Source organism: Neolamprologus multifasciatus, chromosome 1 (genome assembly GCF_963576455.1).
Source record: "Neolamprologus multifasciatus chromosome 1, fNeoMul1.2, whole genome shotgun sequence".
Lineage (NCBI taxonomy): Eukaryota > Metazoa > Chordata > Actinopteri > Cichliformes > Cichlidae > Neolamprologus > Neolamprologus multifasciatus.
Genome location: NC_140439.1, coordinates 31,533,522 through 31,548,285, shown reverse-complemented (window position 1 = coordinate 31,548,285; position 14,764 = coordinate 31,533,522). Strand labels below are relative to the sequence as shown.

The 14,764-nt window shown below is 39.6% G+C and overlaps 1 protein-coding gene across 2 annotated transcripts in view; it reads right to left on the bottom strand.

Annotated features, from left to right (window-relative positions):
* Window positions 1-14,312, bottom strand: part of garre1 (granule associated Rac and RHOG effector 1) — a 40,565-nt gene extending 26,253 nt beyond the window's left edge. Inside the window, exons 1-2 of one of the 2 annotated variants that reach the window (XM_085166183.1) lie at window positions 14,183-14,312; window positions 6-1,438 (exon numbers count right to left, since the gene is read on the bottom strand). In XM_085166183.1, coding sequence (XP_085022309.1) covers window positions 6-509 — 504 coding nt within the window. In that variant the 5' untranslated portion in view covers window positions 510-1,438; window positions 14,183-14,312. Of the gene's footprint in view, window positions 1-5; window positions 1,439-2,002 lie in introns of both variants that reach the window. The other variant, XM_085166189.1, reaches the window with a different exon arrangement.
* Between the last annotated feature and the right edge of the window lie 452 nt (window positions 14,313-14,764).

Below are 14,764 nucleotides of genomic sequence, written 5' to 3'. Positions count from 1 at the left end.
CTTACCTCAACATCCTGCAGGCTGAAGTCATTCTGGTCTTTAAAGTTGGCGGCTCCAGCGCTCAGCTCCATCAGCATCTTGGCGATCTCAGGCTTTATTGCTGCTGTCAGTCTGCTGGCGGCCTCCATGACGTGTTCCTGCACGTCCTTCAGTTGCATAGCTGCTTTGGAATAGTGAGAGTTCCTGAACACACTGCTGAACAGGTCTGTTAGGAAGGCGCTGGCCCGGCAGAACACGTTGAGAGCATCCAAATATTTTGAGATGCCTTGCTGGATATCGGCAACAGCGGTAGAGGTGCCAGAAGGAGGTGGGTGGCAGCTGCCAGACATGCCTACCCCAGTGCCCATGGGTGAAGAGGCAGAGCAAGAGGAGGCCAGAGAGGCGCTCAGGGTCCGGCTTAGCTCAGGCATCTGGTACTGCTGGTGCTGTTGCACTTTCTGCTTGGACCCGCCGAGCAAAAAGCGACGCTTGTAGTCCATTTTACTTTCCTGCGCACTACAACAATACATAGGTGGTGCAACAGCACCGGAAGCTCCTGTTTGTAGTTTCTTTTTCCTCACAAAGTGTTCTTGTCTTTTTTAGAAAACAAAACAAAACACCAAATTCAACGGCCCTGAAACTGTTCAAGTTAGGTATAAAGACAGCTCAAGGATTCTACCTCACAGAGGTTCATCTCAGTATGCCTTGTAGAGAGGCAACTCAGAAGTGGGTGAGGCCGAAGGGTGATCAAAAACCGACAGGCTGAGTAAAATACTCACATGCAGCCCTGCTGCAAAATCATCATGCCTAGCTTAAAAAACAGCAAAGACACAGCTCCAGATGCTCTGTTTTCAGCTTCAAACAAAATGATCATAATAGAGGAGGAAAGTATTACAGCCGAGTTTTAAAGTGCATTAACTTTCCTTCAGAATGGGGGAGAAATCCTTCATACGGTATGCAGAGTATATACACTTATGTATTTACATATATAAACCTATACCAGCTTCAGCCAGTAAAAGTAGAAAATTCCTTTAAAAGCTGAAAGCAAAAATGAATCCGAGGAAAATGACACACTGGTCAACAGCACGGAAGGAAAATGGCAATTTAAAAAGAAAACAACACACAAGCAAGTAAATGCTGGAATCAGAGGATGTGGCTTTGTCTTTTCTTTTGCAGTGGCTGGCAGAGGAGCAGTGGGAGGCGAAGGGCAGACAGATCCAGTCCGTCTCAAATCCTCTTCACAAAGCAGGACAGGGCAGGCAGTGAGCAAGCGGCCAGCTGATAGCTCTGTCTGCCTGTCAGAAGTCTCCAGCAGCTTCCCGGTTTCTCCCCGTCTGCTGGCTGAGGTAGATATTACTCACCGCGGAAACAAGTGTGCTTCCAGATCTCGCTGTTCTCTGCGGATGCAGATTAGAGCGACAAAAGCACAAATGTATCTGTAAGGCCTCTAGGTCATTTCCTAAGGGAGGAAAGGGCAGAGACACAGAAGAGTGTTAACATCATGTCAAAGAGGAAGGATGAGCTTAATTTCAACTGCTTTACTGTGACAACCTAAAATAAACTGGCTGCTCTACAAAAATCAAAACATGGCTAATTTCAGCTGATTTCTAAAGTTTTAGGATTAGTACATAGAATGGCGGAGGTATAAACTGCCAAGTAATGTGCCTTCAAACAACAACTAATATTCTAGTATGAAACCTTTACTGGATAGTGACAAGGAAAGCAGTAAGAGAAAGCATGTATACTTTACAATACAATATGCAAGCCACAAATTTTCAACTTGCTTTAGTTTTGTTCAGTTGCTGTGACATCCAATCAGTGATATCAAACCACAACCATAAAGTTGTACTACCCATTATGTGTTGCAAACCAGAAGTGACACTCAAAGGCTTTTATTTTAGAAAACGGATTGGGAAGGATGCGATCAGCCACAATTCCCTGAAATTGCTGCTAATATTGTATTACAGTTTGGTAAAGAGCTGTGCTTTAGTTGTACATTTCTAGACGATTACTAATACCATACCTCACTGAGCGTCTGTGCAAAGAATCTCTGGCAGTGTCTGGTTTAGCAGTACACAGCTGCAGACAGAAATTCCTGCATGAAGCCATTGTTGGAAGACACTGCGGGGTCTGTTGAGCTACACGTAGTAGGAGTCACAATACTCTCATTCTGTGTGACTTTTCCATCTCCCTTTGGCCTTTTCACTGAATTAGGAATATAATATTTTATATTGTTAACATTAAAGTGGATTTGGCCTCACTTCTCTTCTAGCTTGTGACTGTCAGAAGATTCGCAATTTAGAAAGTCTCAAGACAAACCACAGTTAATAAGATTCCTGACAATAAAACAATACTAAACATAATCTGGAATCATATAAGTTAAATAAATAAACATTTCATGTAAACTGATCCAAAAGAAACATGCCTTAAATCCGCAGGTGTAAAATAACCTTTTTCTCATCTTAGGTCGCAGTGTTTTAGGAAGGAACAAAGAATACATTCCCATTAAACCAGTCCCTTAGCTATGCACTTGCAGAGAGCTATGTGGCACTAAAGACTAAAACAGACACTCTTTATGACAATAAAGTCAATAGGACACTGAACATGATCCTGACCGACCATTTTCTTCATGAAACAGCTTTCCATATACCAGGCAGAAATCTGACTGTGTTATCTTGTAACATCACACTGAAAACAATTATGTTTTGGAATGAAACAGGAACCGCAGATAAAAAAATATATTATTCCCAGCTAGGTAACACATCCAGGATGCTGTCACTGTAGGTTTAGCAGCTGTGTGGTAGTCCCACATACAGGGTAGCTTCCATTACGCATCTCCGCCAACATTCGCCTGACCTTCAAAACCTCACTTCCTTTCACAAACAGAGGGGACGCCCAGCAAAAATCAGCCCACCCTTATCTGTCCCGGGCCACTGAGTTGAGAGACAGAGCCAAGGGAAACTACTGACCTCCTCTTGAAGGGACAAGGGAAATGTGCTTTCAATTTTTTTTAACCCTTACATTACAGTAGTTAGTCTTTCAGTTATTATTTTGAAAATTTGCTACAAGGACACCTTACTTAAAAACAACCACACAAATGTACATCGTAGTCAGTGAGGTTTCATCTCCAACACTTGTCAGCAAGTATTGCATGTTTACAATTGACGAAGATTCCGTGAAATATGTTAACGCAAACCTTTTCCTAAACAAAACTAGGTGATTACCACAAGACAAACCCTGCAGGGATAACTAGGATGACCAGTCAGGAGCTTGGCTGTACATTTAAAGTGGTCAGTGCTTATTCAAAGATCTAATACCCCACATCTGTATCAAGAATGTAATGCAATTAACTTTATTATACTATATATTCAATTAACCAATTATTTGTTCAAGCTCTAAAACAGACCAGAAATGTTTGGGTTGCAGGGTTATATAACAAAGAAAAGCAGGAAATCCTTTCGTGTTAGAGGCCTGAATTAATGATTATTTGTCATTACTTCATAATTTCTTTCCTGAAAAATAACCAAATTTTCAGATCTAGTTGTGGTACAAAAATATCAATTATACTACCACCTACCAAGTTATGCAGAGAAATTCTAGGTATTGCAGATACGCTCTCTTTCAGGAAAACAAACAAAACTTTTCTCTAGGAAGTATTTGATGAAGGAATAGCAAATCTAATTTTATGTATGTGATTGTCTATAGTGGTTAAGAGCAGCTAACTAGGGCAACAGTGCAGCAGGCCTCTAAATCCCAGGGATTACTGGCACAGTGAGAATCTGCCAGGTGCCCACAATGCCTGCTAGTTGACATAAGTAATAGGATATAAGCTTCTACAAAGTAAATGTGAAACCTAAGCTCGGCTAACCCAGAGCTGGCTACTTTTGTTCTCACACATTCACACTATTTTTGGCTAAATGATGGGTGGAAGATTAGTCTTCTTTCAAACAACTTGATGAATATACTAAACAGGTCAGTGAGGAAACCACAGCGAACAAAACTAGCTTGCTAGTCATACAGCATGACGTAAAGGACCAGGACACAGCTGGAAACAATTAAAACTAATTGTGGACAGCAGTTAGACAGCTTTAGGAACGTGGTTTGGAAAAACAAAGGTTGGATATATTTAATCTTCATGAAATTATTCTTTTTTTTCCTCTTTAGATTTGCTGCCTCAAATAGAGGAAGTCAAGTATCTCAGGGTTCTTGTTTACAAATAGCAGAGAAGTAAAGTAAGAGGTTAACACGTGGATTGGTCTAGCATTTACAGTGCTATAGATGCACCAGTTTGCTTTATTGAAGGCCAATCTGAATGCAAAGCTATTCACTGACTTGTCAATCTGCATTACTTCCCTCACAAACTGTGAGTTATAACTAAAAGAATGAGACTGCAGATTCAAACAGCAGAAATAAACTGTGTCTGTTCCCGCCTCCTGAATCTCCTTAGTGATAGGATGAGGACCTCAGTCATTTGGGAGGGCCTTCTGGAGGTCTCTGAGGTGAGGCATTGCAAACATGTCCAACCCAGGTCAAAATAAAGAAACAGTCTCTTGGCTAGCTTGAGAATGTCTCAGTTACCAACCAGAAAAGTTGGAGGCCAAGGCTGAGAGAAGTCTGGACATCGTTTCTTAAGCAGTGATTATACCCTATTGTGAAAATGGACCCAGGTAGCTGGAGACAACATGGATGTATTTAAATGAATTAATTTCAGTTGCAGTTCATTGAAATCCACCTGAAGGGAACACAAGCTGCCAGTGCATTACAACAAAGACATGGATATAACGTTTTTATTAACAGTGGTAATTAAAAACAAATCTGTCAAACATTCAGAGCAGTACTGTTGGCAATGTTGCCTCACAATAATATTATTTTAGTATAAAGATTGACAGCTATTGTGATGTGACAGGTGAGTCCACATTCTGAAGTCTCCACGCTTCTTGTGGCTGCAGCGATGCTAGGTTGTTGGGGCTTTTTAGCTGCAATTTCCTTTATTTGGACAAGCACATGGAGTGGTTATTTATCAGCCAACACTACTTGGCTTGATTAGCTAAGTACAAGACACCTATTGGTTTCAGCTCCCTGTGTTAAGACACATGCCAATCAAAGCAACTGTTAAGTCAATAATCCAGGTGGAGTTGGATGAGTTTTAAAAAAAAAATTAATAAGATAATAAGAAAAATCACCCTCATCTAAGTAGTTGAAAAATTGGGAACCTATACACCAATAGTAAAAGAATTCTTTGACTTTGATTTTTAATGCTCAGTCTATAGCCCCTTTTCCATTCGCCCCTACTCAGATCGTCGGGTTTTCAATTACAATTGAATACCACCTAATGTGTGTGGTCATCATTATAGCAATACAGCTGAGTGTTCCGTGACATAATTAGCCACAACAAAGGTCGACGTCAAGGTGATGATAAACCTGCTACTCGATCTGTGGCTTTTCGTCAGACTTATTTTCGTGAAAGAGATGCTCTCATGACTCATCAAGTGACGCCACTAACCAGCCAATCAGTCCCACGGAGTCTGCCGTCACATTTCAGTACCTGCTCAGATCACTTTGGAATCATGGCCAAGCAGGTACTATTTTTGTACTATGTACCAGGTACAATAATGTAATGGAAAACCCTGATAAATATGGCAAACTGTGGCAAGTCGATCCATGTCGGTACTAATGGAAAAGGGGGCTTATGTTGACTGACCCCCTTTTGGAGTCAGCCTAACGTCTATATGCCACTTCGCACTTCAGCTCTAGATGTTGCCCAGGACAGTGTCATAAGATATGCTTAATCTTAAGAGTTTTACTTCCTTTAACAAAAAAAAAAAGCAGTGATAGTGGAAAAAAATGAAGAAGAAAAAATGCTGATTAAAATAAAAAAAATTGTCAATTAACTTCATACTATTGAGATTACCCTACAATCACAATGGTATTAATCTGAGCCTAGTATAAAGAATGTGGTTCTATTATCTTTCCCTTAAAAAAAAAAGTGAATAGCTTCGTCACACAATCTAGCACAGTTAAAATCATTTAGCCAGCTTAAAATTGGTGACACACTATATTTTTCAGCCAATGTCAGTAAATGTCATCTTATTTGGCAGGCCCATCATTCTATACCAGTGTTCAGTAGTTGTGTTTTTGTTTTGTTTTTTTCTTGTTTTGTTTTTTTTTTTAGGGCAGTGAACAACAAAAGTAACCACACATTAAATGAGTGCTGTAAGTCAGACTCAATTCAGCCCAAACAACAAAGTGACATTATTAGAGAGTGTTCATGGTCTACATTTCCTTCCTGGCAACAAAACTCTGCAGGCAGAGGACATCCCAAGAGAAGCAGACACGGCATCAATATTAATGAGGTCTGTTGGCTTCTTAGGGTAGCTCTGTTGGCTGACAGCCTCCTGTTGCAGGGCACAGTGTGTTAGAGATTGCACCCAAACAAACACGTGTGATAAGAGCGTCCCTCCGGATGCACTGGAGTTCTGCCAGCCCACTTTAGTGTCCTTCCTCCAGCAGGAGCCGCTTAGGGCTAATGTTAGCCCTACTTCCCCACTCGCCGTACATGTCAGCTGCTCAACTTCAACAGGAAGGGGGTTTAGGTTTCCTGGAGCAAGCTCCCTGTCGCCAGTAACAAAAACTTCAAGCCAAGTATGCCACTGGGCATGTAGTAAAGTCATGGTACCTGTCTTTACAACCTACTGGCCAAACAACTGCTTACAAAGGACTACCTTAAAAATGAGGTAGTATAATAAAAACAAATCCTTGAAATACTGATAGTAATTCAGAAATGCCACAACTACTTAAATAATACTGTCTGGGCTACACTTGTATTGTAACAGATATTCATACTGATCAGCTCTACTTGACTATTGGCAGGGGTCTGCATTTTATTTTATTCAGTTTCAATACACAAATTTCTCTATAGGTTTTGCAACATTAAAACACCCTTGTGTTAATTTATGCAACCTTCAGGATATACCGGCGTTCATAACAGCAGTTACTTTTGGATACTCTGCCATATTTGTGTCACTGTTACTTCAAAGCTAGGTGGCTTAATATCTGTAGATGGGGCAGCTGTTACCCATGTTGACAGCTCCTTATCCATCTGCCACTGGGAGGCAAACACAAGCCCTCTGATGCTCTAGCCACAGGCCCGACATTAGTTCTCTCATGAAGTCTATTTCGGCCTTCATGGGCAAAACAGCTGCCCTGAAAGTCCACACTGCCCCGTTTTTAGACACTCCAAAAGGTTCAGCGCAAAGTAAAAAAATGTCCTCCTCTACATCTGTTGCCAATGAAGCAAAGGAATGCATTTCCCCAAGAACACTCTTAATGTGGGTTCATACGAGTATAGAAAAATGGGCCAGAAAAACTGATATGCTGCAAAACATCTCCACAAAATGTAATGTAAACATGAAAAGTGCATGTTTAAAAAATGATGCACTAATTGAAATGGAAGGCAAAGTTTACACTGTGTGTTTTACTGAAGACATTCCAAAGAGCAGATAAGTCACAGTGAAGTCTGAGAATCGACAGACAGGTCGAGGAGGTCAGTCCGAATGACAGGACAAGTGCCGTGAGCAACTGTGTGATAGGAGCTGAGCCAGGCTCCTCTTGCCCACAGAGCACAAGGAGAGTATTGTGGCAGCCCTGGTGTCCTCATACCAGCACACAGAAAAAACACACACATGCACACTTGCACATGCAGCTGCATGACTTTGTAAGAGGAAGAAAAAAATAAAGGTCTTGGCTACAATTTAAAATTAATATTAATAACAACTTTTTTTTCCATCAATATAGTCTGTTTCTTCTTCGTCTTCTTTCTTTTTAATCCTGGCCCTGTTTTTTTAGGCATTGCGGGTTTTGATTGTTGTGGTTTTGTTCCCATAACTAATCCTGTTTTGGTCCCGTTTTTGGCTTGAAACTAAAAATACATTTTATTTTATACTCAGATATTACAAAAGACTGTTTCTAAACACTTTTCCAGTTCTGCTAAATTGTATTTTTTGGCACAATTTGCACTTTATAAAGCAGTAGTGAAACCTTTCCTACTGCTTAAGTACCACTGTTATGAGTTTGCTCAGACATATCAGTCAAGAGGCTGATACAGCTGGCTGGATAATATTAGACTAACCTGTAGTGTCCTAACACACACTTTAAGTAGCTTATGGCTCCAATAAAAATAGTGAACAGGCTGCACTCACAAAGGACACACTCACAGGCCTCATAGGTCTGTGTTGCACAGACTTCAACATGTGTTTTTGACTTAATTAAATATTAATACATTCCATCACCCAAAGAACAAACAAAAAGCATATTTCCCAAATTTATTAAAGTCTAACGGGGAATCAAGATGTCAGCTGACATGCATGCATGAATTTCATTTGATTAAATAAAAGTCCCATCTCATCTGATCTAATCTAAGCTTTTGCACAAAGCCTAAATACCTTTCAACAGTCAACATTAAGCAATCGGAATAAGCTCAAATACCCTCTTCAAATAACTCTGTACAATAGACCATGTTTACTGTGCCTAACCAGCGGGTTTCAAAAAGTGAGAGCTGTGATGAAAGGCTCTGACGTCAGTTCCATTCATAAAAGGTTGGTGGCAACCCGTGGGGATGAAAATGCTTTCCTCAGCCTAAACTGAGCAGACTGTATACTGAGATTGCAGGTTGTGTTAAATGCCAAGCATGAGAGTTGTATTTATAGACAAAAAGAAAGATAGAATTTACTTTTCCCATTTAGCCACAAACAAAATATATAGAGGTTTCACAGAAGCCGTAAGTAAAAGGGTAGTAAAAGAAAATCAAGCCAAGTATAGCACTATGCATGTTATCATTAATATAGCTGCACCAATCTAGCCTTTACCACTTCTTATTCAATCCTGAGGCCATGGCTTAAGGCATCTTCTTATACCAAGTACTGATCTGACCCACTGTTAAATAAATAAGCTATATAAATTTATTAAACTGGTATGCATTCCTTTTGTCAACAGACAATTAATTATCTTGAGTCGATTCAACTGCTATTAGCTTAAAGGTGGGATACAGACTGACAAACAATCATTCACACACACGGTCAACTTTGAATTGCCAATTAAGCTATCCCATGCATTTCTTTGGACTGTGGGAGGAAGTGACTGAGTCAGCTGCTTTCACAGCTGTTTTTATTGTAATAATGTTCTGAACTTAAAGTTTTTAGCTAAAAAACACCATTGACATTATAATAAATAAAAAAATTAAACTAACGAAAACTAAAGTAAACAAAACAACACAAATTAAATTTAAATTAACAGAATTCTGCAAACTATTTAAAACAAAGGTGAATTTAAAAAGCCAAAATGAAATGGGAATAAAAACAAATTTTAAAGCTCAAAACTATAAAATATGCATGTTGATCGCAATCTGCATTTAAGTTACATACTTTTGAAGACATCCAAAGACAAGATCTTGGCATCAAGGATGTGAAAAACAACCAAAATGCTGACACTTTGCTGTCAGCAGCCGGTTCACTGTTCCTGAAGCGTTGCGTAGCAAATACAAAAAGATTTGAAGTGAACAAAGCAACCCCATAAATCACCACAGATTTTATCATTCTAAATTCTCACACAGTTACAAAACTCAGTAAATGACAATCCTTTGCACAGAGGATAAAGAAAGGCTGTTTACTGACTGAGTGCTTCAAAACAATACAATACATTGGCAGGTATGGTACAGGGGGCAGACTGTGGAACTTTTAAACACTGGACAAATGTTTGATTCACTACTGAAATACCTTACAACAATCTATAAAATCTTTACCATCTCCACTGCTTGATTTTTAGTAACTGATCCCAACATCTAAGCTGCATATTTTCTGCAGGGATTAATAAAGAGAAGTTTCTCTATAGAGTTTCATGGTAGTCTTGTTTCATTTGATCATCTCTGGTGCATGAACAGTCATGCTTCTCACTGGGAACATTTGACTGAGGGGCAAATAGCTGACCACAAACTAAGGCTAAACTGGTTTCCCAGGAGACAAGGGTGAGATTTCAAGAAAGAAGCCCCCTCCCTCCCTCAATCAATCCTTTGATTTTCTGAAAAATCGACAGTGCCCCTTATAATCTGGTGCGCCTTATGTATGAATTCTGGTTGTGCTTACTTACCTCAAACCGATTTTATGTGGTACACGGCGCTCAAAGATTTATCAAAAAACTGTTTTAGTAAGACTTTTGTAAGCTACGAAGCCGCACGGCTTGATGGACTATCAGAGCATTATGGCTACTGTAGTCAGGAGCCTTGCGGAGTAATACGCACTGTATGCTTGTTAGCTGCTTGTTTAATTGAAAATACATTGATGGGGGTTTTTTTTTGCACTAATAAAGTTGTGGACTTGTAAAGTATTTGGTCTTGCATCAATTATATCGCCAGTTATATTGTTATTCCAATTTTTCAAATATATATCACGATAAATATTTTTGACCATATTGCCCTGCCCTACATGACACACTAGCAGACAGAGTTGAAACAGCCCATGTAAGAGAAAGAGGTAGACCCAAGCCCTCTGACACACATAAATACTGTTAGTTTTATTCATCCAAAGGAAAATACAAACACAAACCACACAAAGGAAAAAGATTAACAGAATAAAATGGGTTGCAGCTGAAAATTATTTAATATGATCAGAGACATGTGAAATATAAATTGTCCAGTCTGTCCCAAATTTCACGTGTTTGATTAAAGTCAAAGTCTAGAGACATCTATATGTCAAAATCATGTCACACTCACAGCATCAGCTAATGGCAACAGGGAATCAATATTAGGTACTAAACACTGTCTGATGTACATTAACTTTACATTTTGTATTTAAAATAATGTGACTGACTTGTTAATTACCAAATTAGCCATTAACTATTCCAAAAGGTGCTTTTTAGTGTCAGCGTTTTACTGCCGTGTCCCAACTTTTTTTTTTTAATGTTTTGCTTGCTTATCACACTTTTTTCTGGATATAGAGGGGAAAAAAACAAAAAAAACCAAACATGCTAGCACCTACCAAGAAACTTTTTACATGTATTAAACAAAAATTACCAGAAAAAAGTAACCTTTAATTTATAGTTAATTTACTCAAGCTTAATTACATTTGTTTCAAATGCAGCCAAAAATAACAACAAAATACAAACATTTACATTAAAAAAAGGCTCTTTACTTGAGAGGACTCTTTGCCTTAGCAATATGTGAGCCAGATGTGGTCCCATGAGTAATCGCCATTAAAAGCTTGTTTTTGAGCTTAGAAAAGCCATTTTTCAGTAAGCAATAACTTTTCTCAGTTCCAGTATTTGAACTATCCAACTGAATGCAGGATTTAAATCCTACGTACAAAACGCAAACTCTACACAATGCAAATCACTGCAATGTATTTACATTTAACACAGACTCCCAACTTTCTGGAAGTTGTAGTTAGTGGCTACATAACATCCTGCAAATCTTTCTGGTCTCAATGAAAAATTTCAAGTAAACCTCAATACACAAAATGAAGGAATTCCTGTTTATCACCTACTTCCCCCTCAGTGGAAATGTCTCTGTAAGACTCACCTACATAAATTTGACGTGGAACAATAATGACTATAAAACTCCTTTGTTTAAGGAAATATCATTCAGGCCCATGAAGTGCCTGCACTCCACCCAATGCAAGTGCAAACAGTAATCTTGTGACTGCTGACTTCCTCATACATGTATCCGGATTTAAAGTTAGACTGAGGAAAATGGCACTCCTGGTCATATATATATCACATGTTGACAAACACTGGCAACAAATAATAGTATGAAAACAACTGGAGCCTCAGTGCTAGTCCACCAGCTATGGTGCCCATTCAGGCACATAGGCTATCCAAAGGAAGTGAGTTTAAAACAGACAGGAATTTTGCAGTGCAAAGCATGTATTTCCACAGAGACACAGCTGTGGCAGATGTCAACACAAAGGTTCAGGGTTGTTTTAATGACAGTTGTACATGCATGCAAAACTCCACAAAAGGAACGTGCTGGCTTTACCATACATGTTCACTTTAACAAAAAATAAAAAACAACAACAAAAAACACTGAACACCAGTGACAAACACAGTCATCTGAGTGAAAACAACTTTCAATAAAAGTTTAAAAGATCACAGCCTTTTACAGGCATTTCTCAATGATAACATCTTTACTTTGGAAGGCAGCAAACCTAAACCAACTATTGGACAATATTAGGTGAAATTGTGTGTTAGGGTCAACAAAGCCACTGAAAAACAGTGGTTTTATTAAATTTCAAGAAAATACGTTAATGAAGTTAATCTTCGTGAATATTAATTATAATTCAACTGACATGAGCTGAACTAAACCAAACAGAGCTTAACAGGGAATCAACTGAGGCTCCTCAAAGGTGAAAGAAGAGCCTTAAAGTGGATTTTATACCAATTATCTTAATTTAAAAGCCCCTGGAAGGCAAAAATTGTAATTGAAATCAAATTAACTGCACACCCCTATTACCTAACAAGCAAGAAAATATGAATCATGCAATGACAACAATTTTATCAGTCTTCATCAGAGTGGCTGCTCATGGCAAACCTTGCACGTATGAATAGCCAATCAGCGCACAGACATCTCAAATCATAGGCGATATCCTATGCAAAGACACGATCAGACAGTAGGACAGCTTCTACTTTCACCACAAGCACATCCACACGATCTCAAACGACAGACATCTGGCTAGACTGTAGATGGCTACACCCCTCCAAAGAAGTGGGGCAACGTTATTTATTAATGCAACTCCACTCATCTTCTCTGTACTGTAGAGACTATATAAAACATCGACATCAATGTAGTTGTGCAAGTTTCTACTTTACTTATAGTACGATTATTTAAGGTCAATATATCGAAATTAATGTAAACCAAGAGGAGAGTATTCAACGACCATAATAGCATGTCTGAGGATACGATTTCAACACCTCTACAGCATTACTGCTGCTCTGCTCTGTACGTGTTATTAAACACAGCACGGCTACTCTAGGGCTATTATTACAACGGCTTGCTACTTAATCCTGAAACCCCAGCGGGGAAGAAAACCAACTAACTAGCTAGTTTTGTAAGGGGGTTATTGTCAAACACGATCACTATTTAGCAGGAAGGTGTAACAGAATCCCCGCAAGCGCAGTTAGCCGGTTTCATCGAAACTCTGGGATGACATGGCCCAAGTCATGGGAACACTATGTCGCAGCTATTAATACGGCCTTTTAACGCCCTAAACGCGGTGTCGCCGGAAAGCCTTTCGCGGCATCAACACGCCAAACGCTGGATAAGCGAATGACGGGGAAATGCCACCCCCGATGGGTACCCAGCACACTAGGTCCCTTGCTTTCCCCGGTCTTTGACACTCAGCCGCCTGCCACACAGAACCAGACGCTCGCTTTCGTGTTAGCTAGCAAGCCGGAGCACAGAAAGGCACAGAAACAAGTATGTAGCCACAGGAACCGTAAATAACGTCCGTGTCGCCAGCTTGTCTCTAACGTTAGCCTGCATTCCATCTTTGTGCGGCGGATGATCACCGACTGCAGCGCGTAACTTCAAACCGAGAACGCCCAGGTCCGTTATCGGACACCCAGTCAATCCAGGTTATTACAAAAGCTTAAGGCTTGTTACATCATTCTCGCACGTAAGAGTGTCAAGACGATGATCAAATCTGAAGCATCGTGCACAGATATAAACAAGGGGCAGTGTTAACAGAAACAAACGACAGCGCCAACCCACCTCTCCTCCTTCGCTAGCCGAGGCGGATGCGCTTTATCAGCACACATGAAATTGGGCTTGTGTACATACGAGCGTTCAGTTGCACAAATATGTCAAGTCCTTCTGGAGCCTTCACTCAAAACACTTGTCTTAGCGATTATGGGGTTGCAATATTTTGCTTAACACGACTTAGAAAAATAAGCACGTCAAATAAAGGTGCGTCCGATAATGGACACATCAGTACTAATCAAGCTAGCTAGACAGCTTAGCGAGCTAGCGTTAGCAAACCAGCTAGCTCTCTGCGACACGACTGTAAGCGCTGCTAGAAAGCACCAGCTAACGTAAGCGGCCCGGTGCTGCTCCACCACAGACTCAAAACAGCCGGACTACCGCGGCCAAGACAAAACAAGCTACCGTGAAACACAAGAAAATTATTACAGTACGCGTTCAGTTAATCAAAGCATCGCTTACCAGCTCTAGGCATCCACCCTCTTGACAGCGAATTCCCTGTCTGTGTGACCACCATCAAAACCAAGTCAATAAACTCACACTTCCGCTGAGACTTTCACAATAAAACCGTCAATCAGCAATATTTTATCAGTATATTTTGTCTTCCTGCAACACCGCCTTAAATGCCATTTAATAATAATATAAGATTGCGTTACCATATTGTTTAATTTAGTTTCTAAACCTTACACTTCAATTTTGGTTCTTGTAATATAACGCTAACTAATATAAATAATAACGATAACTATAAATAACATAAATATAACCAATATAGTAAAAGGCAAGAAGTAAGAATAAACATGGAAAGCATCAAACATCATGATTGAAAAAGTAGAGAAACCTAGTTATTCAAATGAAAGGGAACCCAAATAGTGACCTGAGAAAAATCGCATTATATCTTTTGCTTGAAGTGTAGAATGAGTTTGTGACTACATGGAATAAAGATTAAGACGAAATAAAATCCAGCACAATTTAATGCTGCTTCTGGATAAGGTTTTTTCGCCCCCTAATGTTTGTTAGAGAATGTTACATCTTGTACTTCATGCT